Source organism: Perna viridis, chromosome 10 (assembly GCF_037379345.1).
Source record: "Perna viridis isolate PV_CMFRI_1.1 ecotype Kerala chromosome 10, ASM3737934v1, whole genome shotgun sequence".
NCBI lineage: Eukaryota > Metazoa > Mollusca > Bivalvia > Mytilida > Mytilidae > Perna > Perna viridis.
Window position 1 is genome coordinate 1,792,890 of NC_142454.1, and position 26,529 is coordinate 1,819,418.

At 30.7% G+C, this 26,529-nt stretch overlaps 1 protein-coding gene across 1 annotated transcript; it reads right to left on the reverse strand.

The window, feature by feature from the left end:
- Positions 1 to 5,201: 5,201 nt before the first annotated feature.
- Positions 5,202 to 26,238, reverse strand: LOC148604118 (putative protein phosphatase 2C T23F11.1). Its single transcript, XM_088548343.1, has 10 exons — positions 26,099 to 26,238; positions 17,259 to 17,368; positions 16,580 to 16,663; positions 12,818 to 12,883; positions 12,213 to 12,352; positions 11,068 to 11,209; positions 9,606 to 9,689; positions 8,144 to 8,289; positions 7,286 to 7,455; positions 5,202 to 5,378 (listed from the first exon to the last, which is right to left on the reverse strand). The coding sequence occupies exons 2-10, from the start codon at positions 17,359 to 17,361 to the stop codon at positions 5,351 to 5,353; spliced, it is 963 nt and encodes a 320-aa protein (XP_088404469.1). The 5' UTR covers positions 17,362 to 17,368; positions 26,099 to 26,238; the 3' UTR covers positions 5,202 to 5,350.
- Positions 26,239 to 26,529: the final 291 nt, after the last annotated feature.

Here is a 26,529-nt window from a genome sequence, read left to right on the forward strand (position 1 = left end):
TGATGCACCCCAAAAAAGTTACATATTTACATTTTTGTAATTAAGTTATTTTATGGGTCTATATTGTGAAATATGTAATTATTCATTCAAATCTGCCTGCTCTTAGGAGATAATCAACATTGAAAATCCAATAGATTCTATTGTATTTGAGTATCATTTACAGAATTATCTTCCCTAATTTTAAAATTTACAGTGTATTCTTTATAATTTTTATCTCCTATGAACATGGGTTATATGAAAAACCATGTTATTTTCTGTTTACTATGACATTTTAAACAAAAAATAAAAACTAAAAATATGTAGGCTTTCCAACTATGAATCACATTTTGCATGATTCTTATGTGGAATGCTACAAAACACTTAAATCAATGAAAAGAAATGGTCAATTTTCACCTAGTTTTATTGAAATGCTCATTTTTGGCTCCCATTCTCTTTACAGCTAGGGTCACAATACTCAAAATCAATCTAGATCTTCCTTTTGTGGTTATAAATATTGTGTAACAAAATTTGTACAGATCTAAATAGTAATACTTTAATTATTGGTTGAACATCAAAGGTCTTTGTAAAACTTTTGTAAAGGAAAACGATGTTATTACAACATAGAGACGGGGCATCAGTGATGTCCTATATATACTTGAATGGCTCAAAATTGTTTTGTTGGGAGTGCCCTATATAGTTAGGAAGTGATTGAACTTTTAATGTAGATGCATAGCGCATGTTAATGAGTCTGGCATATTCCCATTGGTCTAGACATCAAAAATAGAACAACATAGCGGTGCATTATCAAGTCAAATGTTATTAAAGTAGCTCCGTCTCTCATTCACAGCCTAAAATCATGTTACGTCCTAAAACTTGCCTCCCCCCCACCTCAACAAGGATATTATGTGATTTAGTGTTTATGTCGATTTCCATTTTTCATGTTATATTTTGGAACCAATTTTACATGTACAAATGTAACCAAAATATGACCAGAAGTGCTAAAGAATGTACAGATTTAACGAGTTCTTGGCACAAATAAATTTATTTAATCTATTCATGATAACCAATTGATTATCCTATTTATTTATAGTTTTTTTTTCAATTATTTATTGCATTTACAATATTGTGATTGCCAGATTGATATTCCTCAAAACATGAGAAAAATATGTGTGAATTATCATAGATTTGTAGACATGGGTCATTCCATTAACATAACTGCTACCTACATACATTTTTTTAAAAATGTAAGTTTTATAAGCGCTGCAAATTTCATTTCGGGACTTTGTTTCGTCGACATCCTACGTGACGTCACGTATGTTGTGCAGCAGTGATACACATCATTTGAAAAATAATTGGTTAACTATGATGGTCGCGTTTAAAATTTGTGGAATAATTTTGGGATTTATTAATTTTAATCGGGTAAGTTACTTCATTTAATCATTTTCCATTGTAGACTAGAAAATATTGCCACAAATTAGCCATTATTTCATATGCAGTAAACAAACAGACGGTTATTTGGGTTGTCAAATATTCTGATGCTGTTGCTTTTTTGTCGCGCGACGATAGAGAAACTGGCAATAATTTTCATTCTCACTAGACTGACGTAAGATTGAAAATTATGGTATACCAAGATCAAAGGGATTTGAAATAAAATCGCAATAAATGCATTTTTACAATTAAGACAAGTGTGGTCAGAAATAAAACATCAATTGTCACACACTAAGGACAGGTGTGGTCAGAAATAAAACAATAATTACCATACACTAAGGACAGGTGTGGTCAGAAATAAAACATAAATTACCATACACTAAGGACAGGTGTGGTCAGAAATAAAACAATAATTACCATACACTAAGGACAGGTGAAATGGTCAGAAATGAAACATTAATATAAACTAAGGACAGGTGTGGTCAAAAATAAAACATTAATTACTATACACTTAGGACAGGTGTGGTCAGAATTAAAACAATAATAACCATAAACTAAAGTCAGGTGTGGTCAGAAGTAAAATATTAATTACTATACACTAAGGACAGGTGTGGTCAGAAATAAAACAATAATACCTATAAACTAAGGACAGGTGTGGTCAAAAATAAAACATTAATTACTATACACTTAGGACAGGTGTGGTCAGAATTAAAACAATAATAACCATAAACTAAAGTCAGGTGTGGTCAGAAGTAAAATATTAATTACTATACACTAAGGACAGGTGTGGTCAGAAATAAAACATTAATTACTATACACTTAGGACAGGTGTGGTCAGCAATAAAACATTAATTACTATACACTTAGGACAGGTGTGGTCAGCAATAAAACATTAATCAATAAAACATTAATCACCATACACTAAGAACAGGTGTGGTCAGAAATAAAACATTAATTACCATACACTAAGGACAGGTGTGGTGAGAAATAAAACATTAATTACTTTACACTTAGGACAGGTGTTGTCAGCAATAAAACAATAATAACCATAAACTAAGGACAGGTGTGGTGGGAAATAAAACATCAATTACTATACACTAAGGACAGGTGTGGTCAGAATTAAAACAATAATAACCATAAACTAAAGTCAGGTGTGGTCAGAAGTAAAATATTAATTACTATACACTAAGGACAGATGTGGTCAGAAATAAAACAATAATACCTATAAACTAAGGACAGGTGTGGTCAGAAGTAAAACAATAATTACCATACACTAAGGACAGGTGTGGTCAGAAATAAAACATTAATTACCAAACAATATTTTATTTGCATTCACAACAAAACTATGATGTTACTTAACACCTTCCTCAGCACTAAACAATATCACCTAAACTACTGCATTGTCATCAATTGGAAAATAAAATATTACTAAAAATCATTAAGATGTACAATAAGGGAGACAACTCAATTTCTACTAAAATAAGAATGCAAATAACATTTTTTGACTGATGAGAATTCAATTGAGTGATAATTAAAAAAAACATATATTAAATATATACCTATTTCCTGATACACATAACAAAAATAAACATGGAGATCTTGGTTGTACAAAAAGTGAACATGTAGTGTGACTTGCTGTTTATAATACTACTGAGAAAATCTTATCAATTAACTGGAGGCTTGAATCACTCACCTAGAAATAGCAGAATTATTTTAAATTAATTATAAAGGCAACAGTTATATCAAGAATCAGAACTCTTCTAATAAGATTTATCAGAGGAAGACTTCATTACAATCCACTCAGTGGTTTCAAAGGAGAAGAGTCATTTAATCACATCAATGAAGAGATACGAAGTGATAGCATTACCTCACATGGACACTGACTTTTTGTCTTTATGAGCTAAAAAAGGACAAAACTGATGGTGCTAAGGCAGACTTTATTTAATTCTTAACAGATATTAATTTTGTTTTGTGACTGATAGCCATTTTGACCTAAAATAATTGTTCATTGAAGAAAATTATAATGAAGGAGGTACAGAATAACTATAAGGATGTATTCTGTGTGCTTTCAATGATTCCTGTGTTTATCGAATAAAATAATATGCATTATTTTATGTAGTTGAAAAACCGGGGTTCTTTAAGTATGAAGACTTGACATGTACATGTAGGATAAGGATATTGTTCAATATACATGTATTATTATAGTAATCACAGTGGATAATAAAGAATTATTCCATCAACAATAAATAATAAAAAATAAAATAAATTGGCAACTAGTATATGAATATATTGTTCATTAACAAACTTTGGGACTATATATAGTTTACATTTAGTTTTTGTTCATTCTATTACAATTTCACACATGAAAACCACAGAGAAATAAATATTAAAATCAGTATCTTTGGCTTGAATTATACATGGATAGAAAGCAGCAACACTATTATCTTATTTGTAGAATATCCTTTGACATACAAAGTCTAACGATCTCGGTCAGTTGATTTGTTACATGTACATTGTTTGAATAGAAAATATATCTTAACCTGACAAATAATGTATACATTCAAATGTATTTATTCAAGGTCAATTTTTTATTGTTTTTTTACCATCAATGTTTAGATGACTTACTAAATTCCCTTAATGACTTATTTCAATAACATTTAAAATAAAACACTGACAGAAACTGTTGTCTGGTACACAGTAAATAATGGTTTATAATTACAATCCCACAAAACAACCCACAGTCAACAGCAATAAGTAACATGCACCTACAATGACAAAAGTACACATACAGTACATGGTATTTAATCAAGGTCATTTTTGGTAAGTATCATGTGATATCAGCATTTCCAAGGAAGTGCTCCATAGAATGTGTTTTTCACAGATTCAACAAATTCTCTTATTTCTTCAAGAAAAACATAAAGCCAAGCGACTATAATAGTGAAAGGAGAAACTAAGACAATTTCTGTTCATATAAACAGGTATAAATAATGAGACAGTAAAGTGATTATTGTCAGTATTATGGTATTGAATTTATAATATAGGCCTCTGATATACAAAGTAACAAAGTACATATAACAAACAATGAAAATCCACGGAGATGAGACAAAAAATAAATACTAAACAAAATGCACAATTACAAAATACATAGAACACAAGCAGGTGCAGGAACTATCAGAGCTTAATCTGTTCACATCTACAAACTTAAACTTACTAACAAAATCTTCAACTATCAACTCAAACTTCAACCAATCAGATGAATTCAAAGACTCTCAAATTATTTTATTTTAAATGAAACTTGGTCAAAAACTTGTCATATCTATTTTAAAGCATTTTTGACACCTAGTCTTAACATAACACAGAGCACTAAAGGAATTCAATTAATACAACTGTTCACCAGCACGTACATTTACTCTGTGTTTATTGTTATAAAACGAAGATAAACTACACCTATCATGTACACATGTACTTCATCAATTTCACTGATAAATACATGTTACATGTACATACATTATATATTGGCAAAACTACTTGCAACACTGCAAAAAAAAAAAAAAAAAAAATGTGGATTGAGTACTATTTAATTATATAACATTACACCTAGTCTGGACATAACAAAGACCTCAGAACTAAAAGAATTGAATCAGTACAAGTTATACTGTTTACACCTAGGTGAGAAATACTGGATATTTACAAATTTTGCCAATTAAAGACTCAATTTTAGAAATAAATTTTATGGGACAAAACATTACGTAAAAGGATTGAAACTAGTTCAGGTTTGTTTAATGTTGTAGCAGAAAAGCTTTGAATGGATTATGAAATAAAAAATTTCCAAACTAGATACAATAATACTGTGCCTGGTATACTACCCGTGTGCAGAACAGTTTCTGGTTTATATATAATGTGTATAAAGCCACATCTACAGTGGTACTAACAGATTAACTTATCAGAACTGGTCTCTGCCTCGACGTACACTACAACAGATTAAATGGCTTATCAATCTCGAATTATGAAACAGATCCTAACATGTACATGCATCTTGCCGAAAGGACAAATTTTCTAGCTAAGTGCTTGGAATTTTTTAGATGGCTGAAGAAAAAAAAAAGGTATCTGTAAATGAATGCAAGTTCAATTTTAATTGACTAACAATGGAATGGAATTGGTATAGTAATTGCATCAATTGGATACATGTAACTGTTCATGCATATATTAGTTCACACAATATATATTCTTCCTGAAATCTTAATGCTTATTGTCAAACCAGATTTAACAACAGACATTTTACTTTTACTTTCACGTTTTATCTTACAAGGAAAACTTGAAGACTGACCGACCTATATAATGCACCTTTTTATCACACAAAAACAATATAGACAACAAACTAACAAGTAAACAAGACTTTCATTCATATATATGTTATAAACATCTGAGAATTTACTTGCTTGGTATGTACTCAGCTGTACAGAAAATTCTCATGCACTGACTGATTATCAATTAATATGTAAAAATTGATGAATTTCATGATATCAACATTATGACACTTAACGTGAGCCAAAATTAACTACCTAACTGATGTGTTATTCTGAACATTTCAAAGTCTCTGAAATTTTTAGTAAGCAATAATTATGATGAGAAGCATTAGAATCTTATTTGTTTGTATAGCATGTGGTAAAATAAACATATTCATATACAAGGATGCTCTTTCAAAATGGGAGAAAACTGATGTTGTACCTTGCCAGAGGGTCACATAGATGCAAATTTTCAATCATTTCAGGATGTTTTAAAGGGAACATTGATTCAAAAGTAATAATGACCCTACTGTCTGCAGGGAATCTATTATGCTCTACAACATATATATGAATGAAAACTGAGAATCTACTTATATTTCTAACAAGATAACATGTACTACATCAGTATATATATAATTAAACATCCTTTAATTCAATAAATTAATAAATCTCTCTCAATGAGCAAAAACCTATAAAAATTAAATATACTACACACACACTAGTGGATCTTAGTCAACACACACACTCTAGTGGATCTTAGTCAACACACACACACTAGTGCATCTTAGTCAACCACACACTAGTGGATCTTAGTCAACACACACACACTAGTGCATCTTAGTCAACCACACACACTCTAGTGGATCTTAGTCAACACACACACTAGTGCATCTTAGTCAACCACACACTAGTGGATCTTAGTCAACACACACTAGTGGATCTTAGTCAACCACATACCAGTGGATCTTAGTCAACACACACACACTAAAGCATCTTAGTCAACCACACACTAGTGGATCTTAGTCAACACAGACACTAGTGGATCTTAGTCAACACACACACTAATGGATCTTAGTTAATAAATACCATACACTTGTGGATCTTAGTCAATAAATACCACACACTTGTGAAAAAAAAGATATTTACACAAAATACCACAGACACTCACACACATACATGGTAAACACTCATTATGTACATTCTTTTTCTCCTTAATTTATTACTGGTGTGAGAAACAATCAACAAACACACTGTGTAATAATTATGTACAACTATTAAGCACTTTAAACTTTATAAAAGAAATATTTTTTTTTTTTTAAATAAGGATTTTCAAATAATTGACTTGTGTAGATTTTATGTCAAAATGCACCAGGTGGGTATCTCATTAAAGGACTTCTTACCAAAATTGAATGAAAAAGAATGGTCAGTATTTATTTACTCTATCAAAATTAATGATAAGGAATAATCAAGAACAAAAATGCAGCTGCACTTCTTATGTATTCTGAGGTAAAAAAAAAATCAACAAATTCAATCTGCACTACACCATACTGTGCTAACTGCCTATAACCAGTGCATACAGAAACATTTAGTACTTCGTCATCTGTGATGACGTTGCAGGACTAGGTCGTGAACATCTTTTGATGAGATCATCATATGTCCCTCCGTTCAGGAAACACACAAGAACAACAGTCATATTATCACATCCTAATCCTCCCATCTCACAATCAGGTGCCAAACATCGTGTCATCAACTCTTCACAAATCTGAAACATTAACAATACAGAGGATTTTTACAGGAAAACACTAAGGATTGCAGGTTTTGAAATTCTACCAACAATACAAAGGAAAAATTGCAACATACCTGGATGTTTTATATGAAATCATATGAATAGGACCACTCACCAATATATGGAAATATTCATTTTTGTGCATAGTAAAACACATAAAAACATGATTTTCAAAATCATAAAATATCATTCTCTCTTCATTTAAAAAAAAACATACAAAAAGTCCTATGAAAGTCATGTAATCATCATACTTGTTTTCTTGAATTAATTCCATAGTCATAAATATTTGATTTTCACCACATCTTTCTAAACATAAGAAAAGCATTACATTACTTTTTTTCATGTGTAGGATAGAGGGAAGGGACAAAAAATACCGAAGATTGTACTGAAGGAATGAATATGCAGATAAGATGCAAATAATAATTTTAATACTTATCACTGATTGACCAATCTAGTAACCTTACATTTTCCTTTTTGAAACATGTGTGTTACAATGCTTTCAATTAAAAGAAATTATTTGAACTTTATCTAAAGACACTGTCATTTAAAATGCAATGAAATGTAGAACCTAATTTTCCAGAAAGAAAACCTTTTTGTCTGGGATATACAGTTTTTACAATCTACCCTTATACCTTATGAGATATTAAAGGCAATTAAAACTTACAATATCTGGCTGCATTCCTTGGGCAATTCTATTGCGTACAAATGTCACAACTTCTTGATTTGTGAGGACGTCCCATATACCATCACATGCCATGATAATAAACTCATGATCTGGGGTTAAATGTTTCTGTATCACATCAGGAAAAGCTAAAAAATAGTGGGAATATCTTGACAAAATCATAAACATCCTTATTAGATTCTTTTGAAGCATCTGAATTATGAGCATATCTACATTTGAAAACCATACCCTCTGCCCTATAGTAAGAACAATAACATCTGTTTGATCAAGTGTAAGTAGGACACTTTTTATTTTCCATATCTGTTTTATTAATATACTAAACATTTCTTTATATCACTGATACCCATCATTAAAGGGCATGTTAATTCTTTTGTAGTGCAATTAAAATATGTTTAAACTTGACTCTTTTGTGGATAAAATAGGTCTTTTTTAAAGCAATGTCTGAATGAAGAATTAATAAAATTCTAATCACTATATATAAGATTTTCAAAGAGAGTTTTAAAATTAATTTCAATCAAATTACAGACTTTGGACTAGAACTAAAAACACTGTGATCAAACTTGCAAAGAAAATACACTCTCCCTGCCCCTTCAGATGCAGTTAAATGTATAACCTCTCTGTTCAATTTTCTCCCTTTGGGGTGTTCTGACAGTTAATTTATTCCTTCATACACATATACACATTATGCCCAAGGGTTCTATAAAGTTAAGTGATTTAAAGGAGTTGGGCTTACAAGATTTTAACATGTAAAACCCTAAAGCTGGGAGAAGACTTCATCCTCCCAGATTTTAGTGGAGTCTGAGCTACTTCTGTTACTTTGTATGTATTAATTCAGTTAATAATGTACTTTGTTGTGTTAGTCTGTTGTCCATGTCTAGTCTTTGTCCCTGGATTCTTTTGATTTCCACTAGAATCTTGGTTCCCTTGATTACTCTTTTATAAGTTTGACTTACTTGTGTCCTATCTCATTTGTTCTAGTTAGCAAATAAAATTGCTATTAACTAAACCTGCAGTTGAATTATCTCCCTTTTAAGTGCTCTGACCATATCTAAATTCCTTCATGCACATCTACAAATAATGCCCAACCTTCCTATAAAGTTTCCTTAAAATCTCTTGTGTGGTTTAGGAGAAATTGCTCTTTCAAGATTTTAACATGTAAAAACCCTTTAAATTAAGATTATTTCCCTTTCCAGAGCTCAAACATTAATTATATTCCTTCATAGACATTTCCATATGATGCCCAACCTTCCTATAATATTTCATCAAAATCCCTTGAAAGGTTAAGGAGGAATTATGCTTACAAGAAATGTGGACAGACTGGGTGATTCCTGTAAACTCCCCTCCTAAAAAAACATTGTTTTTGGGGGAATAACAATGAATGTATTTTCTGCCTGCAGTTGAAATGATGCTATCTCAGAAATGACCTTCAAATCAATGCACTTACCAGTGACTATTTGGTCTTCTGGTTTTTTGGTTTCATTTTTCTTGAAAACAAAATCTCCTAGTGCCCTTGATAATGCTAAATTACCTACAAAATAAAGGACAATCATTCATACATAAAAACTTTGATACCTTAACATCATCCATATCTCTTATGATTTGAAGCATGCTTTTAGTGATTCAATAAAACGTTTATTATATCATAATTAAGACCTCTCCTTTCACATCTACATTTTTGTGATATAGCTAATTTTACCATTCTTCATCTGGAGTCTTAAAAGAGTAATAATATTCATGGAGACATACATTTACATATATGATGCCCAACATTCCTAGAAAATTTCATCAAATTCCCCTGAGCCAGTTTTGACAAATAGAGAGACAGACTGATTCCTATTCAACCTTGGGTACCGTACATACTCAAGTATAATTCAATCCGCCTGTAAGTCAAGCCCCCCTTTTTAGTAAAAAAAAATATTCTGGAAAATAGCCTTGAAACGCCCTTAAAGTCAGACTGATTTCTAACAGCTGCATTGCTAACATTCCTTAATTACAATGAGTATACCTGTTTGTTTTGATAACCAATAAATGTTGAAATAAGTAATTACAAGCCAGAGTTTTTAACTTCATAGTAGTAAGTAATTAAATTCTTGACAAGCAACATGATTGTTTTAATACGGCCATTTTTTCAATTCATTCTAATTTTGGTACAAACAATAACACAATTAAAATCATAAATATAAGTGAACAACAAAGAATAAAACAGAAAGTTTATGATACTCTAACAACTCATTTTTGAAGATATTTCAGAATGTTAAGAGGTTTTATTTTAAAGTGTAAGTTCCCAATTTTTTCAAAATTTAAGTATGCATAGTCCTTACTTTAGTTTTCCCTTTCTGCTAAAAATGCCTAGTTTTGACCAAAAATGCATTTTAAAGATGCATTTCTTTGATCTTGAGGAGTCATGTGACTTTCACATTAAACGGCAATATGTCTAAATACCACAATATAAATGTGGAACCAACCATGACCTTTAATTGCAACCGTCATTTATTTGTGTTTGTCTAATATTTTCTCATTGACAAAAAGGAACAATTTTTGATAAAATTTAAGTTTTTTAGGGTGTCAATATGACGAAAACAACAAAAAAAAAAGAGAACCAATTATACATGAATTCTAAATCTCTTACAAATAATTTTTTTTTTTTATGTCTCATTATATTCACATCCATGAATTTCTAAATTCAGCTATTTGTATACTTTTATTTGCAAAACATTGTCTTGGTCTATCTGAACTTTAATTCTAAAAGTAAGTCTTAATCAACCTTTAGATATCATATTTGCACAAGTTTTTGTTGTCTAAAAACTTGTCACATGACTTTCTGATTTGTGCATGTAATAAAGAGTTTTGAAACCCATAAGTGTTACACTAAACCTGTATATAATAAGTTCATTTAAAAAACAAACCATTGACTCGGTTAAATTCTACGAATCCTCCAGCTGCAGTAATTCTACGAGCCTCAGTCTCGTTACTTGGTTTATGATCGTATGATAACTGTTCTACCACACCACGTACACTGGCTATTGATCTTGAATCTCCTACATTTCCCTGTTAAGTCAAAAGTAAATGCACCATTAACAGTTAAATAGCAGGGATTCCTAGCCTTCTTGAAATGAAAAGAACATTTTTATCATAGACAAATCAATTTCTTACATCTAATAGGCAGAAAAAAACATCAATATTGCAATTGTCCAACAAAACTTAACTAGGAATAATGTAAGCTCCAAGTAGATTTTTGTTAAACTCTGCAGACCCGACAACAAATATCCACATTCAAACATACTAACATATGATATCAAACCTTCCTCTAAGGTTTCTGTGGTTCAAGATGAGTTGAACTTACTGGGTTGTAACATGTAAAAGCTTGAAGGTAAATTATCTCCCTTTAGGCCATAATAAAAAAAAATTCTTAGATTTTCAAATCAAATTTCCTTGAATATTACATATCTTGCCCAGTTATTGTTTTATAGTATGTTCTGGTTTGTTAATCATAATTTTTTGCTGTTATTTTCTTTTTAATTGAATCAAAATCTGATGAAAACTGGTGTAGGTGTATCAGCAGCGACATGTGTACTTCTTGTTTTTTAATTTGTTGTGCTGGTAAAATCGATCAGTAAGCACAAATATAATGATGATGATAACAACAACAACACAAGTTTTTCAGCACAAGTAACAGAACTGAAGGGAAAATGAAAAATAAAATTAGCCCCCCCTCCCATATTTTTCAGAAAAGAATCTTGGATTTTTTTAATTATGGCCTTACAAGCATTATTATTTTCCTTAATGTTTATGACCTTATAACAATTTATAAAAAGCAACTGAGCTGGACTGAATATATTTATGGACAGAAGAAAGGACAGATAGATACACTAGGGGATTCCTATGCATATGCACATGGACCCCCCCACAGAAAAAGAAATGTTTGTAGGGATATAAATACATGGTTCCCCATGAAAATTGAAAAAAAAATTATAAGCCTTGGATTAAATGGTTCTTTTTTTTACAGGAGTTATCAATATCCCTATATATACATGACCCCTACAAGACTTACACAATATAAATATCCGCCCTTTAGTAGAATAATAACAGCAGTAGTTCCTGCAAGTTCATCTTTCATCAAATCATCCTTCATCATTTCCTCATCCAAAGCTAGAAATCCCCTTCGTATTGACTCACTTATGTTTCCCTGAGCTGAAAAATTAACAAAATAAGTCAAATCAGAAGCATTAATACAAAAAAAAACTGACCAGAGAAAAGGTTCCTAGTCCATGCCAGGGTTGTAACTCAGCAAAAAAATCAACAAACTGGAACAAACTTCAAACTTGATCTGAACCTTGTCATGGTATAGCAATACGCCAAACATCAATTATGAGGAAGAAAAGTGTGGAAAATGGATTTGCCAGACTCACAGAGGGACAGAGTGCAAATTTGAAATTCCTCTTCAACAAAGGTCATTGTTAGGGGACTGTAATGAATTACGAATAAAATCATCTACACCTAAGGGCAAGTTACATTGCATGTGCACACATAATATAATATTAATATTTCTTAAACAAGGAAATTTCAAATTTTCAGCATTTTGCAAATATGCTTTAAAAAAAACTTACAGTAATTTGAAACATACATGTACATGTATCTGATGTAAACTAAACTCACAGTAATATGGCTGTGCTAAAATCTTCTTGTGTAAATTTTGGCTAGCATACTGAGCTACTTTGGCACCTGAAATCATCATGAAAAAACATGCATTAACTTAATACTACCCAACAAATGCAAATATATAACACTGTAAAGTGTGACTGTTTTGTTTCATTGTGTACAGGTACATGTAAAAGTTCTATGCTACATATCCTATATTTTCCCAGACAAAAGTATCCTGACTTCTTTTAAACTCAATATAAATGTTAATTAATCTATTCCTGTGATAAACATAGTACATGAACCAGCCCTGTGTACTTGGATTTTCCAAACTTTTAAAGTCTAAATGCAGATTAACTTTTCCCCACATTTGAAGTTTGCTTTCTACCTAAAAATAAAAAGCTCTACAGTGTGCACCATAATACATCTGCCATGGTAAAACCCTAAACAGAGTGGACACAATATTAGTTTTTGAATTTGATGTATCTTAAGCGTAAGGACTTACAATTCATTTTGGACACAACAACTATATTCCACAAAATTTTAGAGTTAATTCAAAATTTTCAAATCAGACCAAAAATTAAAAAAATTGATTTTTGGGGTGTGGCCCTTCCACCCCTTATAACTTGAAAACTGTAAGAGATATCTGAAATCTGATTAAAAAATGCAGAAAGGGATTTTCATGAAGTATCCTATTAAAAGATTTTTTAAATCAGACCAAACATTAAAAATCTGATTTTTTTCAGGTGTGGCCTCTTTCTACCCTTTATAACTTGAAAAACCTAAGAGATTTAAAAAATCTAACCAAAATTTATAAAATGAAATTTTTTGGCCCAACTTTGACCTTTTCTAAGTGAAAATGATCCAAAACACATAAAATCTGCTGAAACATTTAATCTGCCAGAATTAAATAAAGAACACAATAAAAAAGAATAATTAAAATTGAGAAAAATACTTTCTACATGGGTTTTAATAAAACACATATTTTCACCCTTTTTGGCACTTTTTCTTAAATGGTAGGGGCCAAAAAGTCCAAATTGATTAGGAACCTTCCTTAAGTGGTTAGTAAAATAATATCAAAATTTCGGAACAATTTGGCGACCACAACATAAGTAATTGCACGGAACAAGGTATCACCAGAAGCAGACTGTATGTAACATTAAACGACCGCAAATAATAAAATTTTTTGTGGTTGTATAAAAATTGAATTTCTATTTGCCAAAGGGAAAGTGGGCCATTATAAACAACTTTCCCACACCAACAATACACTTGCCACTTGAAATTTATGAGTCAGAAAATTAATGTAAACAATCTGTAATTTGTTATTGTTGTGATTAGTACCAACACATAGTTAATGATGAACTACTTAAACACCAAATTAGTGCTAAACAACCAAACTATAAGTTAATGTCTCTTAAAAGGTTTTGGTATACGTATACATGTATGTCACATAAAAGGTCTTGATATACATTTACACATGTCACTTAAAAGATCTTGGTATACATATACATGTATGTACACTTGAAAAGTCTTAGTATACATATACATGTACATTGTATGTCACTTAAAAGGTCTTGGTATACATATACATATGTCACTGAAAAGGTCTTGGTATACATATACACATGTCACTGAAAAGGTCTTGGTATACATATACACATGTCACTGAAAAGGTCTTGGTATACATATACACGTCACTGAAAAGGTCTTGGTATACATATACACATGTCACTGAAAAGGTCTTGGTATACATATACATATGTCACTGAAAAGGACTTGGTATACATTTACATGTCACTTAAAAGGTCTTGGTATACATATACATATGTCACTTAAAAGGACTTGGTATACATATACACATGTCACTTAAAAGATCTTGGTATACATATACTTGAAAGGTCTTAGTATACATATACATGTACATTGTATGTCACTTAAAAGGTCTTGGTATACATATACATATGTCCCTGAAAAGGTCTTGGTATACATATACACGTCACTGAAAAGGTCTTGGTATACATATACACATGTCACTTAAAAGGTCTTGGTATACATATACATATGTCACTGAAAAGGTCTTGGTATACATATACATATGTCACTGAAAAGGTCTTGGTATACATATACACATGTCACTGAAAAGGTCTTGGTATACATATACACATGCCACTGAAAAGGACTTGGTATACATATACATATGTCACTTAAAAGGTCCTGGTATACATATACATATGTCACTTAAAAGGTCCTGGTATACATATACATATGTCACTTAAAAGGTCCTGGTATACATATACATATGTCACTTAAAAGGTCTTGTTATACATATACACATGTCACTTAAAAGGTCTTGTTATACATTTACTCATACATGTATGTATTTCTTTTACAGCAGATTAAACAGCCTTGTATTAAGATAAGAAGTTAAATCTGAAACACATCACACTGATGATCAAATTTAACAGAACTTGAAACTGAAACCCAAGTACTACCATTCTCCATTAGAATGGATTTTTCAAAACAATTTCCTACTTGTATAATATAGTACATTGTAGTATGGCAAGGAGATTTGTCTCTATAAAACCATTAATTAGTTGTAAAATGCACAGACCTATTGATCAGAAACAAGTGTAATTAAGTTCTTCATATATATGCAATATCTGACTATTCAGGAAATCTTTACTCTTAATGGAGTGAAAATATGTTTACTGAACAACTTCCATATCAGTCAATTATAGGAAATCAATAACTTTCTCTTTACTACATTTCTTTAATTTGGAAACTGAAAATTTTAAAAATGATTTAATTGAACAACTTGAAGACAATTAAAAAAATCAATACAAGTACAAGAAAGAATTGTGAACATTTAAATCAGTAGCCCCTTCTTATCTTTTTACTGATTTTTTGCAGTTTTACCTTAATTCAAAATACAAGTTTGTTCACCTTCAACAAGCTTTTATTACAAGCTGCAAAACTTACACTTAAGTTGACAATGCAGATATTTATACTGTAAATGAAATGCATCAGCTTGGTATGGCTGCAGGTATTGAACCTGAGCAATTGTGACAACACTGGGCACAATATTCAAAATTGATATAGCTATGAATTCTGATTGTGATGAAATACATTATATCTATTTTTCAAAATCTGTGATTTTGCAATGAAAATTTATTTTTTTTCAACAATAAATATTGGATAGTGACCCAAACTTGAACTGGTTATGAAAATTTAAACATAATTCAGTTTGATAGATGGACAAAGTAAAAAAAATTACCTTTAATAAAAAAAAAATAACCACTAATTTGAAATAAAAGTCATGGATATCTCTTTTCACCTAAGTTGCAGATATTTAAGTTAAAAAACTCAAATTACATACAAGGAGTTAACAAAATTCACCTGTGGAGACCGTGACCTTTGACTGACATGTAACCTTGAGAATCAATAAAGGCTTTCAAAGCACATTTTTGAAAGTCTCATAGTACACTTCATACACTATTCGGTCTAAATCTGTTGAAGATTGATTCTAGAAAAAGACATATGGAGGTCATGAAAATTAGATGGGAAGATTTTACATATGTGTATATATGATGGGCAAATCAATTCAGTATATGTCCTGTTAAACAACCAGGCATTCTGCTGAATTACTGAGAGAGATTTCATTCAAATGTGAATAATTACATTTACATGTCTACAAGTATGGAAGTCAGTAAAAAAATTGGAGAAATAGAGGGGGAGATAAAGACTAGAAACTGATATTTATATGTAATGATATATATGTACCTCCATGTCCATCAAAGACCCCAAAATAACTTGTGTCCTTATCTCCTGGCATAGATAAAACTTCTGTGTGGGCATCTTCCATATCTGTACAACCATAAGGAAAGATAATCATTTCATTAACTACAGTACCACCTGAAAATGGCCCAATTAATCAATAACAAATAGTATTGCATCTAAGCTTAATTAGTGCTTAACAGATTCAACTTAATTCAAATTCAGTTTACCAGTCATGGACACTTACCTGTACATATAGATAGAAACAAAGCTCTCAGGTATTCTATCTTTAGATATAAACATTACTTTTTTAAATTAGGCTGAGTCATTGTACAATAATTTATATGAGCCACAAAATACTGTGACTACATATATTCACAAGTGATAGATGTATTATTCTGACCTTTTTATTATGAATTTACAAACTTAAAATTATTTTGATGTTGAGAACTTTTCAAGATGACAATGTATTTGGATCAATATTGTTGTTTTTAGGCAAAAAAAGGACAATATAAAGTGTCTTCAAAATGTTCTGTGCTGATAACATCACTGAGCAATACACTTTATAAAAAGCTTTTTTTTCTGGAGAAAGGCACAGCTTATACATACAATGTAGCTTTTATAACATTTGAATAAATGAGAATTTGTAGTACATGTATGTGTGTGTCTAATGTATAAAGGATACTGATTCTCCATCCCTGCATACATGATGATGCCACTTTGACAAAGGAGTTCTGGCAAGAGCTGGTTGTCTTGGTAGTTACTGGTTCAGACAAAGTCTGGCCCATTTTCTATCTGTAAAAATATGGTTGACATTTACATTTGTATATTAACAGAAATTGTCATTATTAGATTTAACACAATGTCATATTTGTAAAGATGTTGTACTTCAACTTTGACATGTATAAGAGGCTGGCATTCCTTTACATTCCAATCTCTTCATAGTGCCATTTTCCAAACTGTCCCCTCTGCCATGCCATGATGCTGTAAACTTGTGTTCAAAGCATATCATTATTTAAATTATACATATAATTTTTTTTCAAATATTCATGAAAAGGTGAAATCTTCCTTGCTATAATACAACTTTCACAATAATTATTTTAATTTTCAGTATATTGTCAGGACTTCAAACATTGTAAGGTACTAGAAGTTATGATGGTACCATGGTATTGAATGAAGATGAAATCAGGGTTAGAAAATTATCATGATGAATTGAAATATTGTTGAAGTACAACCATACAAATGACCATTGCCAAATTTATAATATGTGTTATGCAGAGCCTAAAACCGAGCATCGCACTTCTACACTTAACTCACTTTTGTTCAGGCATTGAAAAAAAGGACGATAGTTGAAAGGAGCGAGATGGGATCGGTAAACGGTTGTCCATATTAAAAAAAAAAAAAAATTCAGAGTACTAAATTTTGATACCGTAAATATTTTTTTAATAATATTTTCTTGGTTTTCGATTTGCTTACTATAATTTTAGATTAATTTAAAGGCTACTTTCACTTTGAATTCACTTCCTTGACCTATTTTTGTGGGCCAGTATAACACCTTTTCAGGTTTGACTTCAGGACTATTGTTAGCTTCGGTATTAGAAATAATTATAGACATATTTGTTCTCAATCATGTCAGTACTTTGATTCAATGGAAACATTTTTCTAGGGACATAAAATAACCTCAGTTTTTGACAAGTAATTGTTGAGTGTTAAAGATACTGCATCAGAAAAATAAGTTCAATGAAATAAAGATTAGAAGTTATACTTTAAGACAAATTAGGAATCAGCTTTCCAGAGGCCCATTTTTAGGCTCTAGAAAACAATTCATTCCTGTGGGATTTCCTGTACTTGGCGATCATATAGACTGGTACATATCAGTATTGTACATAATACTGTTATAAAAAATATTTCCAGCATTTTTTCAAAATTTATACAATGTAATATCCAGGTATTAACATACCAGTATTAATTAAGATATTAGTATGTAATTGCATCGTTTTGAATTAAATCAAATCACAAATAAGTTTAAATAGTGTTACATTGAACATTAATGTTTTCAAGACTGTATAAATACAGTGTTTAACCTTTTAATGAATTTTGATTTATTTACATTTCGGAGGAGGTTGTCTACAAATGCATTTCAAATAGTAACAGTGAGTGCCAGTTTTTTGCCTAGCCCTACTTATGGAAAATAGAAATTGGATCACAATATTCAAATGTACACCCCTTCCTCCTCCAGCCCATACCCCATCCCTGTAGATGAGCAAAATTGACTGACATTGAAAGTGAAATCTGTAGGTGATGTGGTTACCCACAGATTAGTCATCAGTTTTAGCTGTGAATTATGTTTCTCTTCAGTTTGTTATTTGGTAACTTGTTGATACACCATATGCTATCTAATATACTGCTTGTGAGGTTAAGATATAGCATCGAATATTGGATATCTAGTTTGGCATGTTTAAATCACAAATTGTGGAAGACAAATAGAAAGACTATCCCACATATTTAGTTTCAAAAACATTTCACATGGTCTTAATAATGAATATATTGAATATGTTTATTAATACATGTACAATGCGTGTTAGACTATTTAGAAGGTATAAATAAAAATTGTGAGAATATAAGAATCTTTTTCTTTTATTTCAAAAAACTATGATTTCCGACTATACATGTAAGTTATCATATTTGTTTCATTTCAAAAACTTTTAAAAATCTGCATGTTTCCGTGGCTTGCTCAGTTTAACTTATTCTTTGACTAAACAGTTTTTAGAAGCAGATTTACAGCACAGTGATAGGTCTATGTAATCAACCTTTTTAGATTTTGAAACCTCTGCTCGCCTTAACTCAAATTTTGAAAAAATCTGGAACTTACATGTACATTTTTAGGTTTCACCTTCCTCACATTTATTGTATATAATCAAAATATTTCATATTTTTACTTACAAACTCATTACCAACTCAGGGAAATCAAAGCTGGGAGCAAAATTGTAAACCTTGGTCACCAAATTTATAAATATTAATACATGTACCTGTTCATGAAAATTTGACAAAATTAATAGTCATGTCTACATAGATATCTGAACATTTCCATGATACAGTATAAACTCATCATACATTCAAATCATAAACTATGATATGGTGATGATGCATAACATAGATCTAGCAAAAACTGGCAAAATTATAAACCGAGAACAAAATTAAGAAAGCATTCATAAAACAATATTTTTTCGAACAGTGTATCGGTGGCCCTAGGTCAAATAACTTCTGGCCGACAATCAAACATTTCTTCAGTAATAAAGACATAATACTGAAAGAGAATGATCAATTCATTAATGACCAAGAACAAGAATTTAACAACTTTTTAATAAATGTGGCAAAGGATATAGGATCAGATTTAGCTACCAATGAAGAACACCACCTAAGTATAACACAAATAAATAAACAAGATATTGAAATGTTAAAATTTAGAGAATGTAGAAAAACAAATTGATGGAGCTAATATTAAGAAAGCAACAGGCAAAGATGGTATTTCTCAAAAATTGCTAAAACTTCCTAAACCAGCCTATCACAAATTTGATAAATAAAAGTTTAATAACATCTAAATTTCTAGAAAAACTAAAAGAGGTCCAAATTGTGCCATGCCATAATAAAATAAAGAACTAGATAAGTCTAATTATAGACTTGTAAGTATTCTTCCCTATATTTCCAATTTTTTGGGAAAGGTCATAGATGTGCAATTGAATGAATTTTTCAACCATAGTTTCCATCCCTATCTTCCAGCCTTTTGGGCTGGCTATGGTTGTCAAACCCCATTATTGAAAACTGTGAAAGACAGGAAAAAGGCATTGGATGATAATAAATTTATAGGTGCAGTTTTGATGGATTTAAGCGAAGCATTTGATTGCCTTCCACATAATCTTCTCCGACATTGTCTGTCAAACTAGGATTCTCATTTAGTAAGTGGGAGAAAATTTATAAAGGGGTGCCACAAGGGTCAATTCTAGGCCCGGTATTATTCAATATTTTTCTATATGATATTTTCTATTTCATTCATGATTCTTCTCTCTACAACTACATTGATCACAATACTCTTTCTTATGCTGGATACAATCTCGATGAAGTCAAAACAAAATTGTCAGATACTGAGATAGCTTAAAATTGATAGATTGGTTTGCAGTGAATCACATAAAGCCGACCTTGATAAATTTCAGGCATCAGTGCCATTGGCTAGAGAGTCCATGTATCTATATTTTTAAGGAATGTGGTGATTATATTATGTTTAATAGATAGAACTTCTTTAGACCAGCATTTTGAGCCCTCATTTACTGTAATCGAACAAGGGGTTGCAAAGGTATGACATTTTTAAAGTCCCAAAATCATCCCCCTTTTTTTCCACTCGCAAAGAAATCAGAAAATGACTTTAAGCCATTTTTTGAAGGCAAATACTGAAGCCATTATTGAAATGACATCATTCAACATTTATTTTCTCAAAGAATGGAGTCTTTTTATTGAAATTACTATGTATTATGATCAGCCTTTTCCTCTTTTAGGAATATAACCAAGCCAAGTACTACGGCAAGTCTGTTTTGACGGGGTCAAAACAGCCTCCATGACCATTTTTCCCTTGCCAAAAAATAAAAATGCTTACTACAAACTTTTTTCTTGGCTTAAATCATAAGAGAACTACAAGAATTCTTCAGGATAGTAGTGTTAATAATCAATCCAAACATAAAATTTAAGATTGATCAACTACTTTATATCCCACTTCTACCATTTCAGCATGTAATGGCAAAATGGCACTATAGTATCTGTAGTGCAGTGCATCCAATTCAGTATAAGACTAATAACCCATATCACTTAATGTATCATATCTTTAAAAGTAGTAAAGATATGATCAAGAAAATTGGCATGCATTGTCATTATAGAATAAGCAAAATTTTTATTTTGGTTTTGAGTGTTGTCATGGAGAAATGGCAGCCATTTTGAATCAAGATGGCCACCAAATTATGACAACAGTTGGTTTTTTTCACTTAGTCCAGATTTTTTAAGCTAGTCCTTTCATGTTTTGTTATTTCCTGTATTATGACATTATTTATTTGTGTACTGTAGTATATTACATGAGAGACGAAAGGAAAGGCAGCCATTTTAAATAAAAATGGCCGCTGCTCTCGTTGATATCCATTTCGCAAACGAAAAGTTTATTTTCAGCAATAACTTTCTTAAAAATCAACCTATTTCTACAATCTTGGTATCATTTTAATCATTTAAATTGAATATTGTAAAAGTACATGCACATGTATAGATTTGATAAATCAAGGATTTTTATAACAGACAATATAAAAATCCTAAGATAAGTGAGGAACTTTAAAATGGTAAGTTTCAAACTGGTTATTTTTTTTTAATGTTTACTTCTTGTTTTATCCAATGCTTCAGATGCTTGCATGTAAAATTGACCAAGTTTTGTAAGGTTACTGACTGAATTGATTTAAAATAGTTGTTAAATCAAAATATCATGATTCTGCCATAATAGCTTTACCCTATAATCACATATGTCATTTCGGTAAGCGACTGTATTTGTGCAATGTAAGTGGTTCTCTTTTGTGTGTATGTGAAGTTTTTACATCTTCAGGCAGTAATAAGCAGAGCGAAATGTTGACTTTACTTCATTTATTGCTTTTCTTGATTAAGACAATATTTAAATATAACTGCCATCATGATCATACAGTGAGTCAAGACAAACCAAATCTAATCAAAAAGAAATATAAAAATCTATTTAAATATCAGTTAGTAAGAATATCTGTTGTAATTGCAAGAAATAATTACAAGAAAAATCAGTATACACATGTAAGAATGTAAATACAACATGATAAGATAAAAAATTGAGTCAATGCAGTACTTTTGCAGTGAAACTGACTGTATTTTTTTAAATGGTGTGATATTTTAATAGAAAATATATTTAATTTTCAAAATATTAATCTGATAAAACCACTAGAACAGTTATGTCAAGACATAAAAAATATCTAATTTTTTTAGGTGTCTTAATTAAGAATAATACATGCATTTTATGATAGCAGATATGATGCATGAAGTCAATTTCCCTACAACATAACATATGATTTTCCTATAAAAAACAGCAATTACATCTATATGGAAAGTCCAAGGATTCTCTACAATAAAAAATCATTAATTTAGTATGTGCACTAGATGCTATAAATAGATAAAAATTGGTAAACTCATTGTAGTACTGAAAGTATAACAGATATTAATTGTCTTGAATAAGTGTACATGTCATACACAAAGACCTAGGAAAAATATTCATCATAATACTTTTTATATTCAGAACAAATAGATTCAAACTGTGTTAAAAACCAGGTTCTACCACTGGTGTCCTTGGGGTTGATCTCAAAATCCGAATAAAAGATAAAAAAAATTTCAACAACACTAATGTCATCTTTGTTGGGCCATTTGAAGACATTTTTCTTAAGGTTAGACATTGACCAGCAACATCAACCTGAAACTAAAACATTACAAAACTGTGAAATTAGTGTTACAATATATACCATTCAGCATGTAATTATACCCTAACTCTTGGTAATATTTATTTGTGTATCCTCATCTACATGAAATATGCATGTCCTCCATAACATGTGCTTTCACTTCAAGTCGGCCAGTGACAATGTTACAAAAATGAATCTGATGTCCAGCAGCAGGTAGCAATCCACATTTGAAGATCCAAAATTGTCTTGCGAACTCATTAGCATCATAAAGGAATTAAGAATTGACATCAGTTAACTGAAAGAAACAAGAAGGGACCACAAAGAACCAGGCTCAACAAGCAAAAAGATTCAATTAGTAGTAAAAAATGTTGTCAAAAATACAATTCTACTTAAACTTTAATGAATTATTATTAAAAAGCTAATTTAAAAAGTAAAATTTACAAACTGCTTTAAAATTCAATATTGCTCAATAATTCTAAAATGACTCTATCTAGATTATAGCATTCTGTACATTTTATATTCAAATAAATCTTATCAATAAAAAGTTTGACGAAAGAACTAACCAGAATAGTTTCTGTCTGTCAGTAGTTGATATATCTCCCCCTTGGTGATCCCATTTGTCAACAAGTACTCATTAGTAATATTGTCCAATTATGTACTTGTTGATACATCATTTAACAATTCTCCAAGTGTAATACATGTAGTTCTTGACTCAACAGTGGCTAATAAAATAATTACAGATCAATGACTGTTTGTTTATAACAATTAGTATAACTCACAATATTCATTAACCATAGCCAGCAAATTGAATTATATAATAATATATCAAAACACCATAGACTGTTCAGAATATAGTAGTTGAAAAAATTAAATACATGTACATGCACTAAAATGTACAAGTAACAACTAAGGACGGAATTACTTTCCCTATCAAAATGCTAAACACTTACTTAATACTGCTTGAATATTTTAAGAGCATTGTTAATGTTGGAAAAAAGTAAACAAGCATCCCCCTTTTCCTAAATGTCGTATTCGGTAATAAATCAATCATATTCGTAGCAGAAGAGAAAAATAGAGATTTTAAATCCCATTATTCTTTAAATAATAAATTATCATTGATGTAAATCCTATGTAGAAACTCCAAATTTACTTACAAGCACAGTGCGAATCGATAACGGATTCCGTTAGGTCAGGGTCAGCCATGACGGTAAAAGTGTCTCGAACCTTCTATAGCCGCCTATTCCAACGCTTAAAATAAATATGTTCCTGATTACAAATCGAGAGCAAATTCAATTAAATTTAAAGAAAAAAACTTGAAGAATTGGAATATGCATGTCGTTAAGCCGTACTCTGTATATTTACCTTATTTTTTTCTCTTCAAAGTATTGAAAACAAAATTTCAAGGTCGATTTGGGAAGTGTATCGGAAACGACTTCCATTCTAAAGATATTTAAATCCTAAGCTCTTATTGGGTGTTATTTCTATTTCAATATGACGTCAGGAACATATTCATTTTTAAGTTTGAAAAACGTATACTCCGCTGAAAAAATCGTGCCGCGCGACGTTAAATCCGTATTGGTACCGTTACAAAAAATGACGATAATTGATCCCCATTCCGAGAACTATAAACAACAAGACTTATATTCACTACAAAAAGTATTTTATTAATTATTTATTCATAAAAAAAAGTAATAGCTAATGTAACCTCCAAAATAGAAGGATTTTGGCAACGTAAATACTAAGTCAAATTCTTTACCAGAAAACAAAATGGCGGCCATATATGGTCGCATTGGCATCTCTACATTGGCCGAAAAACTTACGATAAAAACATTTCTTTCAATCTTTGTGATAACATTATAAAATATGAGGATGAAGTAAAACTTTTGTGAGTAACAATAGATCACCAGATAAAATTTGATACTCATATAGCCAACACTAGCAAAAAGGCCTCTAAACAGTTAAATGTTTTAAAAAGGATAGGGAAACACTTAAATTAATTGGGAAGGTTAACAATTTACCACTCTTATTTTGTCCAATCTTAACTATTGCCCTGTCACTTGGCACTTTTGAAGCGAGGTTAATACTAATAAAATGGAAAAAATTCAACAAAGGGCTCTTAATTCCATCTATAATGACTATACTAGCACATGTGAGGAGCTTTCATTAAAATCAAAAATGCCATCACTGAAAGTAAGAAGAATTAGAAATATTGCATCTGAAACTTTCAAGATAATAAATAGACAGAGCCCTGTATATCTACATGACCTAATTGAAATAAAGGAAAAATAAATATAATTTCAGATATCAGAACACAGCAAAACTACCTAGTGTCAGAACATCAAGGTATTGGTTAAATCCCTTTAAATATTTTGATGCAAAAACCTGGAATGACCTGCCAGACCAATTTCGTACAGAATCCTCTTTAACCCTATTCAAGGATCTTCTAAACTCATGGAACAGCTTTTACACTGTTGACTATTTATAGTGCTGCTCTTTCATTTTAATCTGATTTTGCATTTGCTTTATTTGTTGGCTAGTGATTTAGGTATGTCTGAATGAAAAGGACTATAAATACATGCCATGTATCGTGAAATAAATATTATTTATTGTAGTGCATCTATTACGATTTTAAAAGCTCCCAGGAGCTTATGTTGTATTGTTTTAAAATACTGATGTTAAATTAATCTTTAGTATTGCATTTCTATGCTAGATTTCATCATGGACATCAATGACCCTGGAATCATTCTTAAATTTTGAATTGAAGCCATGGCATTGCCATTGTCGTTTATGTCATCCTTGCAAAACCTTTTAATACAGGTTTCTTATCTGAATATGAATTAAACACCCTTACGAAAGACATGGTTTGAAAGCAAAATATAGATGAAAAAAGATCAAACAGATTTATCAGAGTAGAGCTTAGCTGAACACTTAAAATACTCATTTACATTTATGCTTTTCCATCCATAATAATAAAAAAAATATTTGTTTAGTACGGCAAATTGGATTCCTTTAATACTTCTGCACTTACATCTTACACTGACGAGCAATTACATTTATGACTGACAGTCTATAAACAGAAACTTCACGACGGCATGACTGGAGTAACAGTTTCTATTTTCATTAAATTTCCCATTGACTTATCACAACCTTTGACATAAACATTCCGCCATGTGGCAGTCTGAATTCTCTAGGGAAAAAGTTTTTCTGGAGAAAAAGAAGTTGATAGCATTCTTGTTAGAAAAACTTGTATCACTGAAATCATTACGGGTTAAAGAAAAGATACATAAAAGCGAACTTTACAAAATTAAGGAAATTTCCGTTAGCGGAGTAATTTTAAAAAGACTAAAAAGCTAAACTGATTGACGGACAAATATTGAAATAATTTCCGTACTTTTAAAATTGACACGAATAAAAGAACTATAACGAAAAAGCGTATTTTAACACAACCGAACCAATATT